The 27989-nt window shown below is 43.5% G+C and overlaps 1 protein-coding gene across 1 annotated transcript; it reads left to right on the forward strand.

The window, feature by feature from the left end:
• The first annotated feature begins 52 nt into the window (after positions 1-52).
• On the forward strand, positions 53-27974 carry sphkap (SPHK1 interactor, AKAP domain containing). The gene is made up of 12 exons (XM_053423427.1): positions 53-87; positions 2301-2403; positions 3814-3924; positions 17157-17216; positions 17605-17745; positions 18372-18636; positions 19867-23227; positions 24369-24530; positions 25869-25952; positions 26489-26538; positions 26971-27155; positions 27822-27974. Exons 1-12 carry the CDS (start codon positions 53-55, stop codon positions 27972-27974), a joined length of 4710 nt encoding a protein of 1569 aa, XP_053279402.1.
• The last annotated feature ends 15 nt before the right edge of the window (positions 27975-27989 follow it).

Here is a 27989-nt window from a genome sequence, read left to right on the forward strand (position 1 = left end):
GGAATAACCGCACCGGCTGAGGACACTCTGCCTTTTTTAAATTGTTGACAGAATGGCGGGCGCGAAGTGCCTTCTGAAAACACCGAGGTAAGAGACTGCTTATTTCCCTCGTATAGAAAGAAAAATCTCGGTGTGCATTGTCGTATATTTCAGAACTCTAGAATTATCCCTGTTGGGTCTGAATTTATTCGTCAGTGAAAATCTACTTTATAGTGTTGTATTGAATCTGTGGTTGCACTTTAATATCCGTGCTTAATATTCAATCTGATGTGACATTTGTTGCAGCCTTTATAATATAGAATTTGAGATGTTTTATTAAAGCAGTTTTGGGATGAAGCAGCCTAAGTGTAAGGTGGCAGTCCACAGCATCGTTTATGTTGCATTGAGTCAAAGCGTAGTGTTTTTTGTGTGATTGTACAAACTGTTACAGTTTGTGATCAGGGTTGAAAAGAGCGCTCATTCGGAGTGTTGCAGCAAAGCCGCTTCACAGCAGACTGTCGGTGTTTGTGCAGTAAACAAGAGACAGTCTATTTCAGCCTGCATGGGCTGACTGATGGAAACGAGGGGACAGCAGTCACATAGAGATGATCGGACATTATTTAATAGGATCAAGTCCTGATTTTTCACAAATGAAAGTTCTGCATCTTTAATGATCCAAACTTTCCACGCTGATTATTTGGCCCGATTGAACGCGTTTCCAAAGCCGTTATCAAGGCTCTGGCACAAAAGTTGCACCTTTGCTCACTAATGTATCCTTTGGCGAAATCCTCAACCACACAAGCGTCCATGGGGAATATACAGCGGTCGATCGTCCTTGAAATACAGATGTTTCTGGGGTTAATTGTGTCCCTGGGTCAGGTTTGTTCCCGCAGGGGCTCAGCGCGCGAGGGGGCGCAGCAACCTGTCAGTCAGCCACTGTGTCGTGATGCAAAGGTCGTTATAAGCGCACGGATAAGAAAAGGGGTCGTGCGTGAAAGACCTATCTTCAAATGTCTATAGAAAACCTCTCATCACGTGCATGAACCCACCAGGTTGTCTATTCATCTTTTACATTGCTCCTTTTTTTCCTTCTTTTTTTAAGCAGAGTTCGGCGCTTCCAATTTTCTGCATGCCTCCAACATTCGCTGCAGAATCGGTGTGCGTGTGTGCGTGCGCGCGCGCGTGTTGCATGGGTGTTTTTGATGTGTGTGCCTCATGCAGCTCCCCATTTAAACCGCATCACATCCAATTCTCTCCAGTAGCATTTCCCCGCAAACTCACTTTCCCTGGGTTTGTTTACATCAGGCATGTTTATTAAATAGATAGTGTGATCCCTCAGGGGCTGCCAACATGGACTACCTTTAATTTGCTTTGAAATATGTGTATAACAGAAGAAAAACAAAACACAACTGCTCCTATTTAAATATGCATCACGAGCCTCTTTATTTTCCAAATTGATCCTCATTAATGCCATTCCAAGATAAGCTTCGATTTGGCTTATCTCAGTGAAAGCAGGCATGGTGGATAGGGAAGCCTTCCTTTGGTTGTTTGAGTTTGCTACTTTGCCTTTTAGGCTCAACGCAGACATTCTCATCTCATCGTTGCAATTTTGTTCTGTGCACCAAATGAAGGTCACATGTTTCGTCCCTGTTTGTCCTGCGCCCTAATCCTCTGCCGCCATTTCTGTCAAAGTCAAATTTCATGATTTGACAAGGTGGTGCTGTATTTTTTGACAATTTAATGCTAATATTCATATGAAATTAGTTTATTTTCTCACACTCCTGCAAAAAGCTGCAGTTCTCCGAAGGGGCCAACATGCAGCTTTGGCTTCATGTCAGGGAGAGTCGGTTTCTTGAGCGTGTTTGTGCAATTTCCTGCAGAGAGAGAAAACTTCACAGTGAAGCAAAGTATGGCCCATAAATGACTTCCCATAAATAATAATGTGATTTAACATCTTGTCATCCAAAGATCCACACCTGAACTCTTCAATAAATACAAGTAAATGTCACTTTGCTTGGCCATGAACTGTTACATTTCAAATCAAAATTAGAAGCTGTCCTGCCTCTGAATGACAGAGGTGAAATAATTTAATATTTAGCTCAGAATATAGACATTTTACCCTTCTCGGACTAGAACTGACTGGTTAATTCACATGCTGATACGGCCACATGCTGTACAGTGAGAACAAACGTGACATGTAACACGGCTGCTCCAGTCAGAGTGGAGATACAACCCATCCTCGCTGATCACAGACTTGATGCTTGACAAGAACAAGAACTTGCTCTGACAAAGTCGACTTTGTGCTCTTTTCTGCCTTGCAGTAACTTCCAGTCGTCTGCCATGTATGAAGGCTCTGAGTCTGGCGAGGTGGAGGGAGGCAGCACCGACAGCACCGTGGCCTCGTCCATCAGCGCCTGCAAGAAGGTAAGAAAAACAGAGCTGGGTGCTCGTGTGTGCATCTACCCACATGTGTCCCTCTGTCTGTGCACGTCCTGTATGTATGTGCATGTGCACCTGTCCGTCATATCCGACCCCTCATCACTCTGCGTTTCCAGCAGTGCGGGCGACTTTCATTTCCTCCTCCGGGGTGCCGGCGACACCCAGGGGTTGTGTAATAAGAGGAAAAGCCACGGCCCTCGGGTGAGCCCAGTAGATTTATCATCTCCAGGTGCCACAGAGACAGGAGGGGAAATGGTACAGATCAGTGGGCTGAGGTGGAGCCTAGATTGAATTTCCTTTCAAAGTGTGTGTGAGTCTGTTTGTGTGTGTGTGTGTATCCTTTACTGTACGTGTGTGTTAGTGCATTTGGACTCACTGGTGTGTGCTTCCTAATTAGCTCACCGCCCATGATCTCAACGGACCACCACTCCACAGCGTCCTGTAGAGACACGAGGTGACGACTTTGTTATAATTGAGCATCAGGTTCTTCTGTCCTGTGGCGGCCGCCGTTTGCTGCGATCGCTCCCGGCGAGATCAGCTGAGTGTACGTCACCTTCACCTGGACAAGGGCCCACGCAGATGGCCCTGTCCTGAGGTTGCAAGACTGAGTGCGGGGAGTGATTTGTCACTAAAAATACACAGTGAGATGAGAGAGTACCGTGCATACGTTATATCTGTCATATTTAAAGTAATTACATAAGGACTATTTTTAATATTCAGCCTACAGCAGCACAAACAAATGTCTCGTGTATTGCTAAAAATAAATAAACCATATGGCCAAATCCTGTAATTGAGATTAGCATCAAAGGGAATGTTGGATCCATCCTGGTAAATACTCCGGCTTTGTAACTTTGGGATTATGAAAGTCGAAGAGACAAATTAATTAAGCAAAAAAAAAACACTTGCTTGTCATTGACAGTAGCATCTCTGTAGCTGCAGCTTTCACACAAAAGGCTCCATTACAGCATCTCTCCAGGGAGGAGACGTCAACTGTCTCCTCATATACACTGTGTGTGTGTATGTGTGTGTGTGTGTGTATATATATATTATGTGCCGTGTCTGGTTAGCTGACACATTATTGATCTTGTGTCTTGGACACTTATCCTGAAGTAAAGGTTCTGGAGAAAGGTCAATTGATCCCATCAACCAAAGGGGGAGGCACAGAGGCTGCAGGCAGATGAAAGTGAATAGGTGACTCAGATTGTGTGTGTGTGTTTGTGGGTGTGTGTGTGTGTGTGTTAGTGTGTGTGTGTTTGTGTGTGTGTGTGTGTGTGTGTGTGTGGTCCTGGTGTGTGCTCCATGTTTGTCCCTGTGTGGTGTGACTTCAGCACCACTCCACCTGAACTGTGTTTATATATCTGTGTGTATGTGTGTGTGTTTGTGTTTGTGCTGCAGGTGTTGTGCAGTAACAGCGTGCTGGACTCGTCCGACTACTGGCTGAGGAACGAGAAGACTTTGTGTAGACTGGGCCTGCTCGACGATGATGCCGAGGGAGGCTGCACCATGGTAAGTACAGCCGCGCCGCGGGTGATGAAACATTCACAAACTTCCAGCAACAAAAACACAGCGATGTCGTCTCCTGTGTCGGGCCTTAAAGGTGCAGCAGGTGTGTTGGTGGCACCAGACGACAGTCAGATATCAGAAATGATGTGAGATATCGTCTGAAAACCACACACTCTTCACTCTGTGCCCTTCAGTGGCTTCACCTGACTGGTTTGTTGACAGGAAGTAAATAATGTTTTGTGTTGCAGCAGGTTGTTGGCTTCTCTTTGCCCGCTATTGAGCTGCCATGTTTTGCTCAAAAGGTCTAATGTGTATTTTATAATTTAGAGAGGATGTTTTGGTAAAATAAACTGGATTAAGGCCAATGTTATGTCTGAGGTCATATTACTATGATATTACTTTCTTCTACCACTTCTCTAAAAATGGAGAAATACTTTTTCTATTTCTTCTGTAGTTTTTCTATTCTAATATATGTTATAGTGTATTGAAGAATATATCGATTTCACCTTAAATGCAGTAACAGCTTGTGCGACCAGAGTTGTTGTTACACATAAATTCACCTGAACATCACAGATGGCCACATCACAGCTCTATCGGGGCTGTGTGCGTTTACAGAGCGACAAAACAGCAGAACACAATCCTGCTAGTTTAACTTCCTGTTTTGCTGCAGTGATGTAGAGTGTGTGTGCCTTGCTCATGGGCTTTGTATGACTATTCACAAATGACAAATGCATATCCAAAGATTTTCTTATCGTGGTTGTTGTATATTACACAATTACAATCTGCAGAAAAGAAGCTCAATGTAATCTCAGCAGCACCTTGGTAATTAGACTCTTATTAGGAAGCTGGCGCTGTATAGGGTGGCACGTGGTCCAGTGGGTGGAATAACTGTTGCCTCACAACTAAAAGGTTCCCAGTTGGGCTGGGGTCTTTCTGTTTGGAGTTTGCATGTTCTCCCTGTTTCTGCATTGGACTTCTCTGGGTGTTCCTGCTTCCTCCCACAGTCCCAAGCCAGATTGAGGTTAGGTTCGTTTGTTGGTGAGAGTGAGAGAGTGAATGGTTGGGCTCGAACCCCCCACCCCTTCAACCCTCGAAAGTGTAAGCAGTTTGGATAATATATGGACAGATAGATGGATGCTTTATCGATGCATCTGTTGTATTCATTTTATGACAAAATGAAAAGATTGTAACAGAGGGTTCTTTGTATTCCATCTGTACTCGACCACAGCATATTAAAGATAGTTTGACTTTCTCCTTAGATTAGAAGAACCTCACCCTTGCTAGCCAAACATCCTCTACCTGCCTCTGGACTCTCAGAATGACAACATCAGTCCTGACATGCCAATCAGATCAGGTGATCAAAAGTAAATGCCATTGGATTAGGTTTACCTGACGACGGGAATACTACAAAACTGTCCCCATTTGTTTAACAGACATATTTTAATCACATTTATCAGTATACAGTTATGTACTGTTACTAGAGCTAGTGTGTCTCGCTGTGCTTCCTCTCAACATTCACTTATTTAAAGCTCTTCAATCCGATCAAATTACTCAATGTAAAAGTGTTTGTTGTAGCCTGATTCTTAAACTGAATCTACAGTCTTTGAATCACTGTAATCACCGTCCTCTGCTTCATTATCACGGTGACTAACACCGAGCGTATTAATCACAATCAGCAGCACACATTTAAAAATACATCAATCATTATAGAGCAGCCTATGCACATTAGTCAGTGTACTATAGATTGGCCTATTTATGAGTTAAGTCTGGAATGTTCGGAATGAGAACTCTGTGCATTCAAAGTTTAAAACAGGTGTAGTGTGCTGCTGATGAAACATAAACTGTCTATAAAAAAATAACACTAAGTTTAACCTTGTGCGTAATGGCATTAATGAGACGTTCTCAGACTCTTCACGCTCTGTTCAGTGCGTGCTGGGATAGATCATGATGAAACTATAATGGTTATTTGAGCTGACATAGAGAGGCAGACTCTTCTTATATTTTAGGATTTAAGTTCTGAGCTTTGGGCAATAACCTTGTTTCTATAACTGTTAAGTCACTATATGATATATCGTTTTTAACTGTGGAACATTTACACCACTCCACCAAAACTCCATCCAGGCCTGCAGCATCAATTTCACATGCTGTCATGTTTGGCATCAGGGGCCACTGGTTGGTGATTTTGAGGCAACACGTGTCAAATGACACCGCAATAAAACAAACAAACATGAAAAGTGACATTGGAGTTTAGAAAAAGGGGGATTATTGTCAACACAAATTACTCAGTCGTAGTTCTCTAAAACATTTTTATTAACTTTGACATTTAGAGGGTACTCTGGTCACTGTTGATGTGGGAATTTATAAAATATGTCAACAGAGAGAAAGGGAGAAGAAGAGAGAGAGAGAGAAAGAGGCTTTTAGCTGCAGAGGACAAACATGCTTTATCCTCTCTGTCCACCAATTCTGATGTGTCACCTTCGATCACTCGCTCATCCTAAAAAGCAAGTTAAGCATGGATTGCTTTCGGGGCTTTACTTGTATTTGTTGTTGGTGAAGAGGAGTAGCAGGCGAATGTATTAGGACAGATTTACAACAGGAGTGGTTCATGTTGTGTTTATTTTTTTATCGAAGATGACATTTTGGCTCAGAGTCCCTGTTGTTGTTTGGCCTCATTAAAGAACCAGTCTGAAATGCATAATCGCTTCTCTGTAATAGCATCATCTGAAATGTCATCTCTTAATAAGAAGGACTTTCTCAACCCGCACTTCAGTGATGGCCTGATAATAAGTCTGAATATCATTTCCTCAGGGGGTGAAAGTCAGTTTTCTCACCTTTGACTGTAAACCATTTCTGTTCCCTCCTCTTTGCCATTACTTTGGTTTGTCTGTCTGTCTCTGAGCCCCGACCTACACGTCGCTGATCAGATCCTTGACTCAGTGTTTGATTTCCATTCTCACATTTCTAGACCACTTGTCGTCCTTAAGAAAATCGTTCCAGCACAGAGATACTGAAGTGCAGAACAAATGTCTAAATATATAGTGTAGAAGACATTGACGGAAGATGTCAAGAGAGTTTGTTGAGATAAGGGCAGACGCCGTGTCGATAAATAAAATCACGTGATCTCTGCAGCAGAAAAATTACATTACTGCCCGCCCGTTGTGGATGTGTCTGTGCAGAGAATCTCCCGCTGTGTCATGGATGTGTGAGAGGGAAACTATAGAGAGAGTATGAGAGGTGAACCAGTTGTATAGGAAAAGCAAATCATGGCAATTATTCTGAACTTTACCATTAACAATGTGATTCATTCTTTATCACTTCCAAAAATGGCTCTACTCAAACTTATTCAATCCAAACTTGGACAGAAGCGACAAAAACCAGGAGACAAGAAATGTCAACAAACCAATTGAGCATCACCACATGTCTTCATACTCAAACCTAGCCTAACAATAAATTAAGTTCTTTATTGCATCGCATAAAAGCAATATGCATAAATCTAGGTGCAACTCTCAAATCATGTATATGAGGAGTTCACACAATGCGATTGGCTGTTGTCAGCAACTTCCAAAAATTGTTAATGACTGGAATCAGGATTAAAACTGTTTAGTGTGAAATAGGCTTCAGACTTTAGAGTCTTGATTTAGTGCCTTTATAGTTCCTCCAAGTCATAGCACAGATTCAAAAGCAGGACAACCTTAATAGAGCCGAACAAATTTTATTTGTATATTCTGTGCTCACAAATCACATTTTACCAAATAGGGCTTAACAAGGTACGAGGGATCCGTCTCTCAGAACGGACACAAAGTGCAATATGTGTTGTGTGTAGCAGAGCACACGTAAACATTAACAACATTTAATGAGAAAAGAAAGCGTCTGACATAATTGGCGCGGTACGTCAATGTTTAAAGGATTTGTCCAAACTAAAAAGTCTGAGAGAGATGGAGGGAGCAGTAATGACACTTAGTGATTTATTACACAAAACACAAAGACATTTTTTCCCCCTCCTTCCTTGTCCCTAAAACTTGCCGTAAATATTGATTATCATTACCAAGGTAACAGCATTGATGTTTTAGCAAAGAGCATCAAATCTCACACGCTCACCTCGCAGTGAATGTGAGTGTGAGCGGCCACATGCTGAATTAAATGTTCCTGAAGCCCCCAGACACCAGCTGTATTATCTTGGACATGAAGTACACAGGGCTACAACAACTGTGTGACTTCTGTAAAGGAGATTTTAAGAGATTTCCCTTTTTGATACAGCTCCTCATTTTTTTGTTCAAGTACAGTTCTCAGTCTTTAAAGTCTAGTTGGTTTCTGGAGGGCAAGCAGTTCTAGATTCATGCATTATACCTTGAAAGATTTTACATATCATCCTTTTTCACTGGAAATTCTGTTTCTGACAAGTACTTAATTAAAACAAAGACATGCCCTTTGCCAGTCATGTCACAAGCTCCTGTCTGATTCTGGGATGAGGCATGTAAAATAAAAAGCTTTTTCATAATTTCTGTTTAAATAAGACAATTTTGGCCTTTTCTCTATGAATCACATTTAATGTGGGTGCCAGCAGATGCAGCCCGTCCTCCCGCAGCATCGCTCGTGGACTTGGAGACGTGACAAATTGCTCTTCTCCGCTCGGCTTTTCCGTGGTTTACACAGCCAATCAATCTTCGATTACGACTGATGACGCTGGGCGAAAAAATTATTTCTTCTGTCCTGGTCTGAACTTTACTGGCAGGCGAAAAGACGAGTAGAGAGAGGAGAACAACAGAAGGCAAAAAGAGCATGTGAAAATGAAAGCTGACCCAGAGAGAATGAGAAGACGATCATAAAATCACTCAGGAAACAGGGGTTACTCGCTCATGAAGAGAGTTATATGACATTTTCAATTTGTTGACTTCTGTTGAACCAATCAAAGTAGTTGTAGAATTTAATCAAATTATTAGGGTTTGGCAAAAAGCTAAAAACCGCTGATTCCTCAAGAAACAGACTATTTATAGATTTTCTTTCATCCAAATGATACGAAATTAGCACATTGGATTGTTCCAAATACTCACTGCATGAAGGCCAAAAAACATAAAAGATATAAAAAATGGATAGTTTCACTGTGTCTCGCTCCATCGTCCACCTCTGGCTGCACCGTGTTGTCCCCTTTGATCACTCACTCATGTTTTCATGCATGAGGTCACAGAGAAGTGTCATGTCGCGGTGACAGTCAGACTGAATTTCATCTCACCCTTGAGAGATTTCACAGGGTGAGTGTTTTCCCACAGTAGGATAGCACCTTGTATTTTTTCAAGGTAAAAAAATTGTTACCTAATCTCTGCATCTGATTTCTATTTAGTTTTTGTCCCGTTATTCATGTATTCACATATCTTTTGTGCATAGAAAATGAAGAATAAAGAACAGAAAAGAGGGCAAACTAATACATGCATGTGAAATAAAATATAGTCCATTAGAGGTGTCCAGATCTGTGAATAAAAATGGACGACATGACAGCTCCCCAAAAGTGAAGCCAAAGTGTCTTGAGTATGAGTCACAAGACCCTCCTCCTCCATGTTCGTGGATGGGACATGGACTAAAACCCTTGAAGACGGACTCCGTTATTTTAAATAGTTCTTATCGGTATTATTATTGCCCGTAGGTTTTAATTAGTTATTCGATGTTATAAAAACAAGGTGAAACATCAGGATTGACAGCTGAGAAAATGAAAATTATCAAAAATGTTCCTTTTATTTTGGCTTTATCAAAAAAGACTAATGACGGGACAGGGGCACTTCAGGGGCCAATCAGATTTTAGCTGGGGCCAGTGCCCCCCTGGCACCGCCCCTAGGAGTTCATCTTCATATACAGTCTTTGGGTCCAAATAAAAAAATTATCGAAGTTATTTCTGGAGGAAAATAAACCCATATATTTCAACTGCAGGAAATGTTTTTCGTTGCTTTTTACCCGACCTTTTTCGTGAAGGATAAGTCAGCCTCAAGTGTCCTTCCATTCCTCTCTGCTTTCTGCCATCCTGCATTGAACCTTCAGACCCTGGAGGACAGCGATCCATTCATCACTGGATTCAAACACTTCACAGAAAGAGGGGAAACAGAATAAATATGTCATCAGCCGTGACAGGAGCGCTGACTTATAGCAGGAAGACAAATCCTCTCCTCTCTCTAAAAAGTAAACCTCTCCTTTACCCCTTTTACTTCTCCACCTGACATAATGAGAATGAGCAGTCTTTGCTGCTGTGTTTGCTTTTCTTAAAAGTTGAGGCTGACTATCTATCATCAAAAGCCTCTGCACAAAAGCTGTAATCCCAGTTTTGAGTTTGCATTTTCACCCCATGTTTGCGTGGGTTTTCTTTCCAACTTTCTACCACAGTCCAAATAAATGGTATATTGATGACTTTTCTAACATGTGACAGATAAAAAGAAGAAAAAAAAAAAGATAAAAAAAGAAAAAAAATATTTCGTGATGCAACAGCGGAGCCACTCACATAGAATACACCAACAAAGGTGTCAGGAGAGCTTTTGGTGATAAGGGCCAATGCCAATGTTGATGTGCTGTAAACAAAACCATGTGACCTAACCTCAATGAAGTCTGTGTTGTTTTGAACGCGACCAGAAGTCATTCCTGAAAATGCCTTTTGTTGCTCCTGCAATACACTGGCGAACTACTTGATTTGTACTCCGCCTCTCGCTCAAAAGTCAGTAGGTTTGGCTACAGCCCCCCGTCATGACCCTCGAAAGGAGAAGTGGAATAGATAATGGAAGGCTTTACTGAACACTATACCATGGTACCTGGATCAGTAGATGTCTTAATACAGTGACGGCACTCATCATTTATTTACTCAAAGTCGAAATACAGTTTAGTTCATTTCCAAACAAAAACATCTTATCTCATTTGCTCCCTTTTTCTGGAAAACCTTAAGATTACTCCTATTGTGACAATTATAAAACCCGCTTCATTTACTTTTTCATGAAAACACTCTGTTGAATGGGACACTCCCCAGAGACATTACACATCCGCTGTTTTCAAGAGTTTCCATTACATATCCATATATTTCATGTCTTGAGAAGAACCAGGACAGCATCAAGCTCGTTGATGTACGTCTTAGCCCGAGGCTGCAGTTTGAGCCGCTCGCAGCCAAAACACTAAGTAAAAGTGTGTGTGCGTTTGATATTCTGCACTCACAATACTGCCTATTTCTTTAAGCTGTAGAAAGGCACAGTTGATTAAGTGCCCAGCGTTTTCACATCTGTATTCAGGGATGGTGCGTTCAACCATATTTTTCTTTTACTACTAAAATACTTGAAGCAAAATGGCCGATAAAAAAAGCAGCTCTGTCAGCCTGAATGTGCAGCATGCGGGGTTTCATCGTGTTACACATTTTATCTGCACGCACTTAAATTTATGAACACGTAATACGGCCGTTTATAGCCACCAGTGTGTGAGCTCAGCGTGCCTGTCTGATCCCTGCACCAGAACTGTGGATCTTGTGGGTTGAACATGGCAGAGTCACTGAGCCCGACTCTTGTTTCCCCCCCTGCACTTCATGTGAATCAGATTAAACTTAAAACGGGGTGTAATTAAAGTTGTCAGCTGCTGAGATGAGTCAAAACTCAGAGAGTTAGGTCGAGTTCAGGGATTGTGGCAGAGACTTTGGGTCACGCAGCACCAGCTTCACAGGGGTGTGGGAAATGGTAACTTATCGGATTTGTTAATTTAGGACACTCACAGACAATGACAGTGCTAATGCGGGGGCAAAGGAATTCACTCTGATTGTATGATCAGTAGAAGCCTGTACACTGTCTGTGTCCTCCTCCGATGTCTTTCATCTCGCAGCAAAAACCAAAGCGATCCACATTGTATTGTTGCTTATGCAAAGAAACACAAACTGAGTGAACAATACACCGAGGGAGTAAATTAAATTAAATAATTCCATCCTTCGTGTCATGAAAAAGAGCAACAGCAAAAAAAGCCAGAGTCAAGGAAAAAAGGGAGACAGAAGGAGTGAGAGCGGCAGCTGTGTGTAGGAGGATCATAGTGAGAGAGAGGGACGACGTCCTGAGGAGGAGTGAAGCTTTGATGGACAAAGACACTGAATGTTTGTAATGCTGTCTTATGCTGACCACGTCTCTGCACATAGTGTCGTATTGAAACTGTGGATAAGTATCTGTTTAAGCTGTGTTTTAAAGGGTGTGTGAGTATGTATGTCTGTCTGTATGTGTGTGGAGGAATGAAAGAAAAATGCCTGGCTGACAGTTTTTTTATGTCCACGGCCAAATACGATTTAATGCATAAATAAATCGGGACAATTGAACCCTGTGTGTGTATGTGTGTGTGTGTGTGAGCGAGAGAGAGATAGAGAGAGAGTGTGAGAGAGAGAGACTGTGTGTTAGCATGAGTCTGCATTGTTATTGCCTCAGACACACACACACTTTACCTCCAGTGATAACACACTGTAGCTGAATCTGTCCGTTTCAGAAAGAAACCGCTACAGAGCTCTTATGTGGCAGCAGAACCACTGGATTTGAATGGCCACTGGGTATACCTCGTTCACTGGTTAAAGTAGACGGCTGAAGTTAGTAAAGTGATCTTGAATTGAAATTAAGTTGTTTTCAAGTTTAAGGAATTGATAGCGTTAGTTCAGACAGGCCAACAAGTCCAGCCCAGCTCAGCTACAGCAGCTGATTGCTCAACTGACTCCCTTCCATGCATTCATTGGCAGAGCTCAAACATGGCACCTTATTCAAGCTGCTTCAGCCTGCTCAGCCTGCTGCTTCCTCTTCTAGCCTTTGCAATCCACCTACACCCCGGCTCCACCCTTTTTTTTTTACTGTGTTTGATTTATTCACTGTCATTTCTGTTGTCATCGATGCCCAGTCTCTTCTGTTCCCTTTGGCGATCTTTCATATTTTCAAAATATATTCAACGTTTGGCTTTGTAAACAACAAATTACTTAAATGTGCCCTTTACTGAATCAGGAATGGATGTAGGACATAGAGTTAGTCACTCCGTGCAGATTATGGCTCCTGATTTAGAAAGACACTGATCCAAATCCACTTTTGCTAATTTAACTGTGGAGGGAAAAAAGATTTCTTGCTGAGGTGCATGATTCAGAAGGGGTGTACTTAATGAGAGTGTCGTCTCCCAGTCACAAAGACAGGTGTGATTGCATCTTGGTGAGTTGCTGTTACTGTGAGAGATTTACCAGGGAGGAGAGAACCTTTCTCTGCAGAGGAAACTGCAGAGGAGTTGTATGTCGGTGCATATTACTACTACTTAAAATAACAATTGTAATACTGACTGGAATGAAATACTGACACTTACTTTAGACCATATATTTGTGGGTTAATCATACATATGCTTTTCACTGTTTAAAGACAGCAAAGATTCAACAATGCCACTCACCACACTTCATTTTAAAACCAACACATCCACAAGGGGCTCGGTGCATTTGCTGTTTAGAAAGTGTGTGCACTGGACAGGAAAATTACACAATTGAATTGTGTCTTCGCTGCTGGTATTTTTCTCTGTATCACAAACTGAACACTCACCCGACGCCTTCTCTCTGCGGTTGACTTTCCCTCTGTGTTGTTAAGTCTCCTCCGTCGTGTTGTCATCCGTGGAGGTTGAAACAAGTTACGAGCCCGTTTTGAGAACGTAAGGAAAAGATAGTACAGATATTTGTGTTCAAATGTAGGAAGTTAAAGTAAAAAGTCGTCAGGAAAATAAATACTCAAGTAAAGTACAGAAACCTGAAAAATTTATTTAAGTACAGTAATTTATTTAAGTACTTCCCACCTTTGGCCTGGTGCCGCATTGCTTTGGGTGTAAGATAGTGCCCTACATGGTTTTCCTTATGAAAAAGAAACAATAAGATGACCGTTATGTTACAAGCGTTCCCATTTGTTTGAAGGTTGAAAATAAAACGTGCCTCTGTTGCCGTCAGCCGCCTCTGAGGCTGTCTTCTGATCACCATCTCTGCCATCCAGTTTGGTCCTAGCGCTCCATCAGCACAGGTGGTCACCCTGAGCTTCTGGCTGGGCCGACACTGAGCGCAGCCATGGTTTAACAGGAGGTGAGCACCTAGTGATGCAAGGACGCTCGGAGAGACACCAAAACATCTGCCACAGCTGTGGTTTGGACACAATATAATATAATGGCAAATACAGATTTGTCAGATACACAACTTCAAGTGAATGCTCTTATGCCGTGTATCTTCTGAATATGTACAAAATAATGGTTGCTAGATCAAATTAAAACTTAATATGTAAGTTGGTCAGTATTGTTTTTAGTGGCCAAAAATCTCAGTCAAGTTTTTGTTGCCCTTAAACTTACAGTCATCACTTGTTCTCCTAACAGTGTTAGGACTGCCCGTCTCTCTCATCTAGAGCACTTCCCTAGCCCTTGAGTGTATCACTTTGTTTTCACGATATCAATTTAGCCCCGCGTCAAGCTACTACTTTCATCTTTTCTGTCTTTTCCTCCCACTCTCTTTTTATGCCTCCGCCGATGTTTGTACGTGGTCAGTCCTTCAGAGACAGGCCGACGCATTCTTTTGTCATCTTGTGTGTCTGTGAAAAAGTGATAGACTCAGAGTGTTACCTCGGGCTAATCTGACACATGGACACAGAAATGACTAAATGATCGTCTGTGTGCCAAATTTAGAACCACTGCCTCTCGGCTCTCGCCGTCTGATGGGGTTAAATTGCTTCTACCCCACTCAAGGTCAAAATCATGCATCACTCACCTCGCTTATTTCTCAAACTGTGTTATCTGAAAGCGAGGAGTTGTCAGGAGGACGATCATCTGGCCACTTTCTTTGAATGATTTAGAGTTTGGTGGATACTGCTGAGGTTCTTTTAAGCAAAGGTTTCATACCTCCTATTCTCGGTGGTATGTTGTGGTATAGACAGAATTGAAAGAGCCCTGTAGCCACTGTACATCCCAGACTGTATATAAAGATGTACATCATGACTGTTCCCCAAAAGTGAAGCCATATTGTCTCAATTGCCCCTCGTGGCTGCCTACAGTTTACCTAATAAACCCTGCCTCCTCCATAGTAGTGCATGGGACATGGCCCGAATTAAAAAGTCAAAGTAAATGTTAAATAAAATCAATAATGGTTTATTTCATTTTGTGTAGTTCATATCACACTGATGTTCAAGTGCTCATTTACAGAGTGAAACCTCGTGATTGACAGCTGAGACTGACTCCTGATTGGCCGAGCACATGTAATGGAAGGACTATGGTCCTTTGGTCAGTCACAGATCTCTACTGCACAGACTCTGGAACATAAGACTCCTTTCCATGTATGTTCACCGTCAAAATAAATAGCAGTAGAATTCAAAAGCCTTTAATAAAAATGGCCAGGCCATTGTCTTTGTTTTCAGTAACTGGTCCCACGTGTGTGTCATTGACATTTAACAGCTTTTCTGACAAACAGGCCCTCGTGACGCATTCACTAAACTGATCTGAACAACAGACAAGCAAATGAGCAAAGTGTTTGTGTCGTTCTCGGGGCTGTTATTTCGAGGGAGAAACAACAAAGGATGAAGCTTCTTTGTATTCAGATGTTACAGGTGACATATGCAGTCAATGAAGGGCAGGGGAGGAAAAACACACACGCACAAATGCATGCTCACTCACACTCACGCACACACAGGCGCACGCTTGGTTAGATCCGGGTGACACAGGAAACCTTTTCAAATATTCTGTCACTGTCAGCTGACATTGACTTCACATTCTGTTACTAGTACGGCTCCATTTTCAAGCAGCAATTTTCATCGCATTAAATGTGATAGTTCGGAAAATGTTTTTTCGACTGGAGCATACCAGATTGGAGGTGGGGGGCAAATTGGTTTGTTTTTGACAGTGCCGCATTACTGCCTCAAATGAAGGACATTGCGGGTCATCAAGCTTTGCAGGCGGTTCTTGTTATTGTTCCTTTTTAATCTTAGCTTTTATTCTGATGAAGAAAACCCCAGACTGTATTTTGTAGGAAGGTTATTGGTGTATGCAAAGTACTGCAGAATTATAGAAACTCATGAGTGTATCGACCTATATAGTGCAGCAGCAGTTTGCTTCACTTTCCGATCTGCAGCTGCTGCTGAAAACAGACATGACGTGATTTTAAAAGGGGGAATATGTAGAGAAAAGAATATGCATAGACCTTGCAATGGATCTATTGTGGCGCGCATACCTCGACATGAGTTTCTTGGAATAGACCTCGTTGACAACCAGAGATAGGGTGGAAAAAAAGAGAAAGATGAAAAACATGCTATCTCACATAACCTCTGAGGCTGTGCAGAAATAAGCCTGGCAGGATAAACCGAGTGCAGCTCAGGTGGTTTGAGGGAAATTATCTCTAATGGTGATATGTGTCATGATGTGATTATTTGAAACTATATATATATTTTTGCAGAGGAGAGAAAGGGGGGATGATAGCACCGGGTAGAGCGAATATGGAGATGTCAAGAGGTAAAAGAGACAGAGAGACAGCAGGATGCTTGTGCATGTTTTGCATTGAAGAGACTTGTCTGCCTCAGTGACTCACATTACATTGAGGTTTGATTAGCGATGACAAGCATGGACGCATTTAGATGTTAGACCTATATAGATTCATATATAGAAAAGTGTATCTTCGTGAATGAGACACAAAATTGTCACGTCACACCGAAGCACATCCACAGAACATCCGCACGCACCGCACATGCAGATTATGGCGGCTCGGGCTGGAACTAAGCCCCTCCCCCTCAATCGCTGTCGGTGCCGCGCTTTATCCTTTTAGCCATGCAGGCCTCTCTCTGGCAACGCCAACTCAGATCAGAGGACGGGTGCTGCGGAATCAAACTGCAGTCGTCGGATAGTCCCAGACCTCCCAGCACTGACACAAAGGCTCCATCACAGACCATTAGACCGCAGAGTGTGACAGGGGGAGAGAGAGAAAGGGAAAGGAAAGGTGGAAAAAGAGACGGAGACAGAAAGAAAACTCATTGCTGGTTTACACCTGCTGTTGGCGGCCGCTGACAAACAGGACATTGTTCTGAGAACTGAGAGATATTGACTTACAGTGGTTATTGAGAAGCGACAGACAGCTGCTGGCTTTTATCATGCGGAGGAGAGCTACCACTCGGTCTGGTTTGCAGGATTTGTGGCAAAGAAGTGGCACTTTTCTATTTTACTCTCCCTCAGCTTGTGTGCTATGATCTGCCCATCACTATAACACAGTCTTTCTCTTTCAGATCTGTTTTGTAAATCTCGACCCTCAGAAAACGGACTGTCGTGATGACAAAAACATGAAGGTGAGCTAATTCCTCATCCACGCACATTTATTCCACCCCCCCCCCCCCCCCCCCCCCCCCCCCCCCGCTTTCCCGCCCTCTTTTCATCTCCTAGGAGTTGATCGTATTTCGCATTTAAACATTGGCTCAGTTGCCATGGATTCAGGATCATTACCCAGAATTAGAGGGTTGATTAGTTTTAGATATGCAGATTTCCCAGACAGCCCAGTTTATGCAGCTGCTGGTGGCAGCAGTGTGCGATCAATTATCATTCCACATAGTTCAAGAGTTCTCGCAGGAAGGCGTCTGTCTTTGAGTTGGAAGCAAAGAGAACACTATGTTCAGTTTTGAGGATATTCTTAGTTGTTTCACTCTTGCATTGTCTCTGTGCTCGACATGTCTCCTACAGAAACTGGCATCCGTGTCCCCAGATCTGCCAAAGCTCATTGAATTACTTACCGTCCACCAGCCGAAGGAAAATGAGATTCTGCTGTTTGGCGGCCTAGAAGCTGCAGACGCCTGCCAAACACCCCCACACCCCCCCTCTCAGGTGAGTCCACAGTGACGTCTTTGGATCCTTGCAACCAGTTTTCAGCCTTTTGAATTAACGGTCCCGCAGTGCAGGGCAGAGTGTGCAAGCTGTTTCTTACTCTTGTGCAGAAATCTAGTGTGATCAGATCTGAATCTTTTGTGCTTGACACAGACGAATGTGCATTAATTTGATCTATACTCATACTCTCCATTCTCACTCCAATAAAAGCATCTCTGACTCGGTAGCATAGAACCTCATGTTACACAGAAAACCAACATTTTCATGAACAAGAACTACCACTTATTATTATTACAGCTAACTAATATGCCTTTATAATTTTATTGGAATTTATCTTTACATTCCAGCCACTTACTCTCTCACTTGAAGGTCAGTAAAAACAGCTCAGTGTAAAACAACTGTTAAAATCAATACACAGCCTGAGAAGCCTGCACAGACAATTAAACTTTCATGAGGGAGTCCAGTGAGTCAATCATATATTAATACATATATAGAATATGTGCTTCATAAACTAACTTAAGGTGTTCATGTGTGAAGGAAGAACATTGTAGAAATATGATGTGTGTTTGTATTTATGTCCCCTGGGGTGTGCATGCAAGAAATATAAGTCTCTATGTGTTATTCAGGGCCGGCAGCAGAGAAGCACGGGCGTGTGCCTGGTTCAGTGTTCGGGACAGAGACGATGCACCAAACCCGGAGGCATTATCTTTGAGATCAACAAGTTCCTGATTGGTTTGCAGTGGGGAAAAGAGCGGCAGCACCAGCATGGCCGAGCGGCAAGGCAGCGGGTTGAAGACGACACCAATCGCTCCATCTCGTCCATAGAGGAAGACTTCACGACCGCTTCAGAACACCTGGGAGATGACAGCGAGGATGATGGCTTCAGAAATGGTGAGCCTCATTGCCTCCACTGTAGAGATCTTGTTTGAATCTGTGTTTGTGTCTGGTTTGGCAGGAAATCTCAAATGGGCTTCTGCCTTTTCACGTACTGTATTTTGACTATTTCTCTTGAATTACTGAGCTTAAATGAAAATAAAATTACAGATGTTACACATGATTCTTCCTGTTTTGTTGCCGAATTTTTAAGATCCAGACATGTATTCTTATTTACAAAAAGTAATTAATCTGTATGAATATTGTGAAAAAGTGTGATTATTCCAAAGAAAAATGCTGAGATTTATGGAAGTAGATACTTTTGCATGACGGACAGCTTGAGTCAGCATCCTTTCCATTAGAATTTTAGATTCAATTTTGAGCACATTCTGTGCAGCGTGAAGCGACTGCACCATCATTTATTTTGATGGATGGCATCTTTCTACAGCAACTAAATGACAAGGGAAACCATGAAAAAAGAAGTTCAAATCATGCTTTTTAAGTCAATGTTAAAAGCTTGTCCAATTCCATCGAGTGCCTCCACCTATGTGGATAGAATTATTTTCAGTCCCTTACAGCTGTAATGTTAACATGTGAAGGCCAGAGATAAACATAAAATCCAACACAGTCAACTCTGCTCAGAGTCAATGCAATGCTCAAGACAACACTACACTACTGTGTATGAAGGGTGTAGCAATGACACATATTTACTGTTTTGTCTTAGTCTTTCAAATGGTAATAACAGTGGTAGGGATTTTGAGTACTTCCATTGCATCGTAAAAAAATACATAAAAAAATCCACCTTGACACTATTCACGAATATGTCAGCTATTCTGACACTGTTCAAACATCAAACTAGATCCCACTATTCAATTTGTGAACACTTTTATTGTTATGTTTTGTTTTATTGAGGAAACATCAAGTTTAATAAACAAATAATCCTGTATTATCATCCTGTGGTTTATTTCTCAGCTGTTTAACATGAGAAAAGTGCAGCGTATACTGTATCTATTGCCATTTTGTTTTACCCCGGTGAGGAAATGTGCCAGATGAAAATGATAATCTGAAATTTTGTCCAAGTGGAAATTGAATCCGACAAAAGAGACATAACCCGGCTCAGTGAAGGATAAAACAGGTTAATATCCTGCTCCTGCTGTGACACACTGGAAACTAATGGAGCTACTTTCTAATCAGACCAGACATTTTTCACTCCCTGTCTCTTTCTGTTTCCCGCTTTACTTTTCACAGAGCCCGAGAGTGGTGATCTGGCAGAGAGCTTGGTGGAAGTTGCACAGAAACACTGTGTCAGACTTGCGTGTCAGAGGGGACAGCTGGCCCGTCATCAGGGCAAGGAGGACACTGAGGGGAAAAGGGAAGGGCATCAACTTGCAACTTGTCTCCATGCCAAGGAATCAGCTGGTCACTACGCCACCAATCTGGCCGAGTCAGTATTGCAAGATGCCTTCATACGCCTCTCTCAAGATGAAACCTCCTTTGTCTCGGAGGCTGCTGTCAGCGTGTCTCTTGCAAGTCAGCCGTCCAACTTCACTGGTCCTTCGAAGGCAAAAGAGCCTTCCCAACAACGTACCTGCTCTTTTGAACTCCCCAAGATTGTTATAGTTCAAAGCCCAGACAATTCTGAAGGGTCTGCAGAATGGCCAGAGACACAGGTGTCCCATGCGCCCAACCAGGATATCACAGCTACAGCCAGAGAGACGACAGAAAATGGGACACAGGTTAATATTCCACTACACCACAATGGAGGACATGCCTCCAAACATGTCGAGCTGGCTTTGGCCTGTGCTGCCAGTGTCATTGGCACCATTACTACCCCACAGTTGACAGAACAGCTCGCCATGCACTCTGCTACGGAAGGAGACACAGAGGAGGTGCTGCAGGACCCAGAGAAGAGAGGTGACTACTCTGTCCACTCAGCCATGTGTGGCATGGCCCAGGTAGCTGGCGCTGTAGCAGCTGTGGAGATAGCAGAGGAGTCAGGGGAGGCCTGCGATTCTGATGCAGATTCCACTGAAATCTTCACAGCATCCCGGGGTCTGATGTCTGTCGCCGAGGCCACTGCAGCCTTCACATTGCACTGCAGTGTGGCAGGGGGTACCAGTGTTGAAGCGTTTCGCGCTAACATTGCTGAGGTCCTGCACAGGGAAGCTGCGGAGGTGCTGACTCAGCCACAAGGATACAAAAGTGTAGCTCACCTTCTGGAGGCTACACATAACAAGATAGTAGATGGCATTACTTGTCCACAAAAATCCTGCATGGATGAAAGGGAGGTGGATGACTTAATAAATGAAGTGGCAGACAGCCTATTTAAGCATGCAATAGAGAAAGCAAAGAAAAAGAAAGAGCTGGAGGGGACTGGAAAAGATGCACCAAGCCTCCAGGTTTGTCTGCAGGACAGTGTCAGCAACTTGCTGTTTGATATCCTTTGCCTGACGCAGAAGAAAATCAGTCACATCTCTGAAAGCAACCAGGGATCATTTGAGACACAAGAGTGGGATACATGTGTTAGGGAGCCTGCAACTACGAAGGATAACAAGGATGTGTTAAGTAAATTTCAGTGCTTTGCTCAGCTTAACCAATACTCTAATAGCGACAACCACAGTGGCGCACTGCACTGCACAGACAAGCCTACCATGGTTTCTGGGCTAAAGGAAAAATATTTGTCTGAGGAAACTGATGCATTGTCCTCCACAACAAACAACAAAGAGCAACAGTCACTGTGCAGACAAAGCCTGTTTAAATCCACCTCCTTGCCTGCCCATGACTACCAGCTGGGCAGCGGTGCCATAAGAGAACCTTGGAGTGAAATCCCATTGTACAACACAGAGAGGAGGGGACGACTAGTCACAGGAAGGGAAAGCCGACAGGCCTCCCTCACCCCGCAGTCCTCCCTCAACTCTTGCAGTTCTCTGTTGTCCTTTAGAATGGACTCAGAATCCAGGACACCTATTACCTGCTATGCTGATGATTTGGCTTCTACAGTGGTGTCTATGGCCACAGAATTAGCGGCTATCTGCCTGGAGAACTCCACTGGCAAACAACCCTGGTTCTGTGCTTTAAACGGGTTGTCTCCAGAAGGGCCAGAAGCCTACCTGATTCCTGCGTGTCGCACAGTGCTCAGGAGGAAAGAGGGTCAGAGCAGCAATGGCACTTCCAAGAAACACCGGGCACCACGCCTCAGTGAGATCAAAAGGAAAACAGAGGAGCAGCCAGAACTAATGGAGCGGCTTGTGAACCGAGTGGTGGACGAGTCAGTCAACCTCGATGAACCACAGGATCCATTTGCCCTCTTTGCCTCAGAAGTCACAGCTAGGATCATGAACTGCCCTGAGCTTAACGTGGTAGATACTTCCAAATCAGGCCAGCCACGCAGCAGGCTGCAATGTGAAAGGTGGAGCCGTGGGAAGGCATCTAGTTATGAGAGTATACCAGAAGAAGACTCAGATCCCTCAGGCACACCCAACAGACTGGGGCCTGGCAGTCGTTTAGGTCAGAACTTGAGTCGTGGTGGCTCAATCTCGAAGCAGTCCAGCTGTGAGAGTATCACAGATGAGTTCTCACGGTTCATGGTAAACCAGATGGAGACTGAGGGCAGGGGCTTTGACCTTCTGTTGGACTACTACGCAGGGAAAAATGCCAGCAGCATTCTGTCGGCAGCCGTGCAACAGGCCGCATCAAAGAAAAATGGTCACCTTAATATCAGGGCCTCGTCCTGTCTGTCCAAGCAGTCGAGCACAGAGAGCATCACAGAGGAGTTCTACAGGTTTATGCTTCGGGACATGGATAAGGAGAACAGAGAGTATGGCATTGCCAAGACTAAAGAATGGAGCAACAGCCTGTTTCCCCCTTCTGTTAGGACACCGTTCTGCATACGACAATCATCTGTGCCAGACCGGCGCTCCTCAGACTCACGGCTGACTGTCAACTCACCAATTAAAGCAAACTCTTTTGATGGATTTGCCCGCAACATGCATGGAGACACGCTGAATATCTACCCCGCCAACTCGGTGTCAGCCATGGGATTGTGTAAGTCGGACTCCTGCCTCTATCAAAGGGGTAAGACTGACCAGATTACTGATATGCTGATTCATGAGACCTGGTCGAGCTCGATTGAGTCCTTAATGAGAAAGAACAAGATCATTGCTGATCCCGAAGACAGTATTGAGCTGGAGGCTTCAGGTGACTCCCAGCCCCACGTGCAGGAGTTTGCCAATCGCATGGCAGCTGACATAGTGGATATTGGCAAGTCTGCACTCGTAGGCCAGCAAGATGCAGCTGGGAGCACGTCTGGGTCACACCCACAGCCACATATGCCTGTTGGTGAAAGAAGAAGGGGGTTCAAACAATCTCATCTCAGTTGTGGTCGGAGTAGGTCCAGCCAGGACCAAGCTGGTACTGGAGTAGGATCCGGGGCTAGTGACATCAGCGCAACCCGCATGAGGGGCCCCAGAGATGTGCCACTGATCCACATTGAGGGAGATCATAGGGAAGAGGAGGCTCTCTCAAACCCTGAAAGGCTTCGACGTCAGGAAACCCCACCAGACCAGTCTACTGCCAAGCATACGGAGAGAGCTGCAGCCATCAGCGGCAGGTATTACACTGCTCACAGTCCTGTGTCAGAGTCAGACCAGTATCAAAGAGTTTGTATTGGCCAGCCGTAGAATTATCATCCTGTAGATCCACCTGATTGATCAGAGAAAGTACAGATGATTTTAACAAGAAATTAAGAATCACACGGTTATTTTAGGATAAATCATCAAACTTAAAAGAAAATCACCACTAAGCAAATAAATTCCTGGCCCTACAACTGTCCGAGCTATTTTAAGGGTAGATCAGAGAGTGGCAGGCACACAGATCTATTCTTGGAGAAAACCAATCTATTTTAGCAGTGTGTGAGGCTTGAGAAACTTGGCTCGGCTGTGACTCACACTGTCTGTCTGGGTGATGTACTGTGTGTAGAAAGCTTTTAGTGGCTCGATGTTTTATCCACTCTGGGGCTGTTGAGCTCTCCTTGATCAGCACAAGCTGCAATCACCCTTGGCTAACACACTAACACCAGCAGACACGTATTTCTCTCTAGATTGTGCTGACACTACTGAGACAAGGACCATGGGTGTTGTATTAGTGTTTGCTTGAGCTGTTTAACAATTTATTTCAAATCGATTCATTTGTTATTTGTGTTTCATCCTTCTGGTATTGCATTATGAGACAAAGTCAGGTTTACATGTGATATTCAAACCAAACTTACGTTTTAAAAGAGACAGGGAACTTTAATCCTAAAACAAGAGGTGTGCAATTGTTTGTCCCTTGTGTAAGAGCGGAACTCAATCGCTCAACGAGTGAATAAAACCTGATTTCCCTCTGGAATTGTCGAGGATGGCAGCCTTCAATCATCTGATTGTGAATTAAATTAATCAGTTTCCTGAAGAAAAAGAAAATGCAGCAGTGCCTCTGGGGAATGGAGTTTTACTGATGCATAACAAATATTGAAATGAAAATTGCTTTCTTTTTATGTAGTGCAGTTATTTGATATTTCAAATGCTTTTCATTTGTGTCATTGTTAGATAACCAACTCTCACAATACTTTAAAACTTTTATACTGTATTTTAGTTTTTACTCAAATTGAAAACAAGGAGAAAAAACACATCCACTGTGAACCACACATATCAGCAGATGTTGTGCACATCTCGTGGATGGGTCACTCCCACCATCTTGCGGTTTGCTCTCCCCAGCAGTGAGAGGGACAGGCCAGCTGCGGCGGTGTCTGCAGTAGTGAAGCGGGACAAGCGTTCAATGAGTGCTAGCAGTGAAGAGAGCATGGGCAGCTGGTCCCATATAACCCCAGAGGACGACCCCCACGAGGAGACCAGTAGTTTTATCCAGCTGAGCGAGGGGTCAGTAACCGTTGCTCCTTGATACTGCTCCAAACGCTGCCACCCCCACCCCCCCCCACCCTCACCCCGCTCTCATTGCTGAGACTTGTGCTCTTTTGTGCCAATTTACTCCCGGCTGCTGCAAATGTCCACAGCCTGCTCGGGCCGAGACGTCACTCTGCAGGTCCCTCTCTCCATAGCTCCCATACAGGGCCACACTCTGCCCGTGCTCCATGCACCACTACCTGCAGTAGTGGGCTGCAGTGGAAAGGGGCCATGATCGCTCACATCAAATACCCTCTAGTTAGCTGCCGCCATTTTCTGCTTCATCTAATTCTCATTGTTTCAAGCAACCTTTCCCAAATAGTGTGGAGTCACTGCTTTGTGTTCACTATTTGAAGTAAATCGTAGAGGACGCCCTGCTTTCCTGTTGCCTTAAAAAACAGGTACCATGATAATGGACCCATTGAGTGTGTGCAAAGAAAGAATACATGACAGCTCATTAATAGTGATGATGCCCCCTGGTGTCTGGCTGCAGTATAGGTTATATCTTCTTCATGTTGGTGGATTGGACATGGACCAAACTAAAAAAATCATTCTAATCAAGCTGATGATTGTTCAAATGCTAATTTCCCCCCCAGTAATTTTGGTATTAATTCGTTCTTTGATGCTATAAAAATGGGGGGAAATGTCGTGATTGACAGCTGAGACAGACTCACAATTGGTCAATCACGTGGGACCTCAATACTTCATACCTCAATCACTACTGCTTAGACTTCAAACTTCTTCATATTTTAGCTTCATTTCTTGATAGTAGAGGAAGTGGAGACATCTTTATATATGTTCTGAATGGACCAAATATTATTACTAATACTAAATAAGGTTAAATGTTTAAATTAATTCATTTGGAAAGGTGTCGATTTAAGTGTTGCCATGATATAAAATACTTGTTGCTTAATCAGCTGTGAAGTTATCCGTCTGCACCTCCATTATAACACTTGCTGCTCCTCGCAAACGCTCCATCTACCTGCTCTGAAGCTCCACCTCATCCCAGATGTTGTGTCACAAACAAGGGTCTGGTTGCTCGCCCGTCCCCCCCACCCCCCCACAAACTGCCTCCAGCTCTGCTCATCGCCATATTCAGACAATAGAAAACCATCAGCTCTCCTTCCTCGAGCGTCCGATTCTGCTTCAGCTGCTATTTAAATGTAAATCGCCAGCTAACGAACAACATGTCCCGCATCGCTGTGCCTGGTTATTGTTCTCTTCACAACTCAGCGATTGTGTCGGGTGTCATGAGAGAGCATGACAACGCCATCCCTTGTTTGTTTTTTATCTCTTTTTTTTATTGGTTTGCAGGACCGGGACCAGCAGCGCGTCCAGCATCGGCCTGGCAGACCTGGATACTTTTTCTGATGTGCCCTCTCAGAGCACAGTGATCAGGTAACTGTCACAGTCATGTGCTCCCCCCCCCCCCCCCCCCCCCCCAATAAACTATAGATTATTTTATACGACAAAGTATATTGCTTGTTCTCACGTAATCTCCCAGAGCAGAGCAATCAGGTGACGTGACTATGAGAGGCTGCTGGAACCACATTAGTTTATGGATAATAACCTCCGCCAAAGCGTAGTCTGTTGATTAGCAGGAATACACAAGAACTACTGAATGGATTTTGGGACATAGGCCAAGGAAGACAAAGGGGCAGATCCAGGATTTATCTTTAGTAGTATAGGTCATAAACCCTATATCCGCCATGTTAGTGGATGGGACAGGTACCAAAATAAAAAGTGAAAAACCCGATTAAAAAATAAACCTACATTTGAGTTTGTCAAGACCCTGTGGAAAGCCTGTATCAAATTCCTTGTCCACAGTAACTCTCGACCAACCAGGGAGTTAGTGTATGTCTCAAAATGTTGAATTTAAAAAGTGAGATTTTGTTGTATTATAACTTTCAGTTGGATTTGTTTTTCCTCCACAGCGAGCAGATGGAGAAAGTCCGTGTGGTAGGAACCAGGGAGAATGTATCTGGTGAGTGATGGATTCTCATGTCATCTCAATGTTTTCAGCTTGTTATTTATTTATCATCTCAGCTGTAACGTCTCTACAAATCAGAAACTCTTGAGTGACTGGCGGTACGAGCGTGTGCTGAGCCCTGTGCGATTATCCATCAAACGTATACGCTCGAAAAACAGTCGATTCTTCTCTCCGAGTTGAGGAAGTTCGTCAATAATTGAAAAGGGCCCAAAGTTCCAAAAGTGTCTCAGCACACACTTCATCTTTGTTTCATGACTAACACGCCGAATATGATCTCAAAGCAGCACCGAGCTCACGATATTCATAAGGCTGTAGATGCTGCGTTCGGCAGGTAGACTTGTGATGGGGAGAGCAACGTGGTTAAAGTTCAGGTTGTGATGTGCAGGGTTACCCTCCTACTACAGCATGTCACCTGTGATCTTACAGAGGGCGGATCAGTGAAGGGGGCCGGCGGTGCTGGGAACCTCCGGGAGATGTTGGTGATTAACTGTGACCTCGAGCAGGAGGGTCTGGACTCTGAGCTGAGGGTGGCCCTGCAGTGGATCGCTGCCTCGGAGCTCGGCCTTCCTGCGCTCTACTTCCTCAAGTCCAAAGAGAAGAGGGTCGCAAAGGTAAACAGAGCAGGTCAAATAAAAAACATACACTTGGACTTGTATTTATTCATGTTACTTTGTTATTCCAGCCTGACTGATTGACCAGTCGGCTTATAAAAACCTGGCCCATACCACTTTTCACAAATATATCTGTATCATCGGTATATTCATGTTTGCCGATATGAAGACTTTCATTTGACCGGTTTTAGAGAGGCTAATTTATGTTTTAGGAAAAACAAATGCGTTTTCTTTTTATTTACATTTATTCATAATAAAGTTTATGTTTCGACTGTAAACATTAAACTTCATTTACATTTTGAGTTTGATAACAGCTGACTGAATCACTGACAATTTTATTAACACACACACACACACACACACACACACACACACACACACACACACACAGATGGATGGATACTGATCAATCGAACTGAAACTGATTCCTGTTTAAGCTGGGCCCTAATTATTATCCTGTTTCTGGCCAGCTCCTTAACCTCCCATCTTGATGATATTCTTTGATACAGTATATTTCCAGATGAATTGTTACACTATATAACCTCTTGTGTAACAAACTGTTCCATTTTCAATTCACTTTAAATGATATATGATTTGATCACTGCCTTATAGGTACGATTTTAACACTCATATATTGAACTGATTATTCATCATGTGTTCTCTCAGTTCCAGAGGGTGGTCCACCTCATGTGTCAGAAGGCGTGGCTTGTCGCAGACCTTTTCAGTGCTGTGGTTCGCTTCTGTCAACTGCACGAGAAAGAGGAAAAGGAGGGCAGGTCTCTGTCCAGCCTTTTTGATTGGCTGCTGGAGACCGTGTAGACCAGACAAGCTTCA

Source organism: Pleuronectes platessa, chromosome 5 (genome assembly GCF_947347685.1).
Source record: "Pleuronectes platessa chromosome 5, fPlePla1.1, whole genome shotgun sequence".
NCBI lineage: Eukaryota > Metazoa > Chordata > Actinopteri > Pleuronectiformes > Pleuronectidae > Pleuronectes > Pleuronectes platessa.

What these genes read in the sequence shown, in the direction of transcription:
- sphkap (XM_053423427.1), top strand. Translation starts at nt 53, where the DNA reads ATGGCGGGCGCGAAGTGCCTTCTGAAAACACCGAG. An exon ending in TTTATCCAGCTGAGCGAGGG is followed by an intron (nt 24,531 to 25,868) that starts GTCAGTAACCGT and finishes ATTGGTTTGCAG; the next exon opens with GACCGGGACCAGCAGCGCGT. An exon ending in TCTCAGAGCACAGTGATCAG is followed by an intron (nt 25,953 to 26,488) that starts GTAACTGTCACA and finishes TTTCCTCCACAG; the next exon opens with CGAGCAGATGGAGAAAGTCC.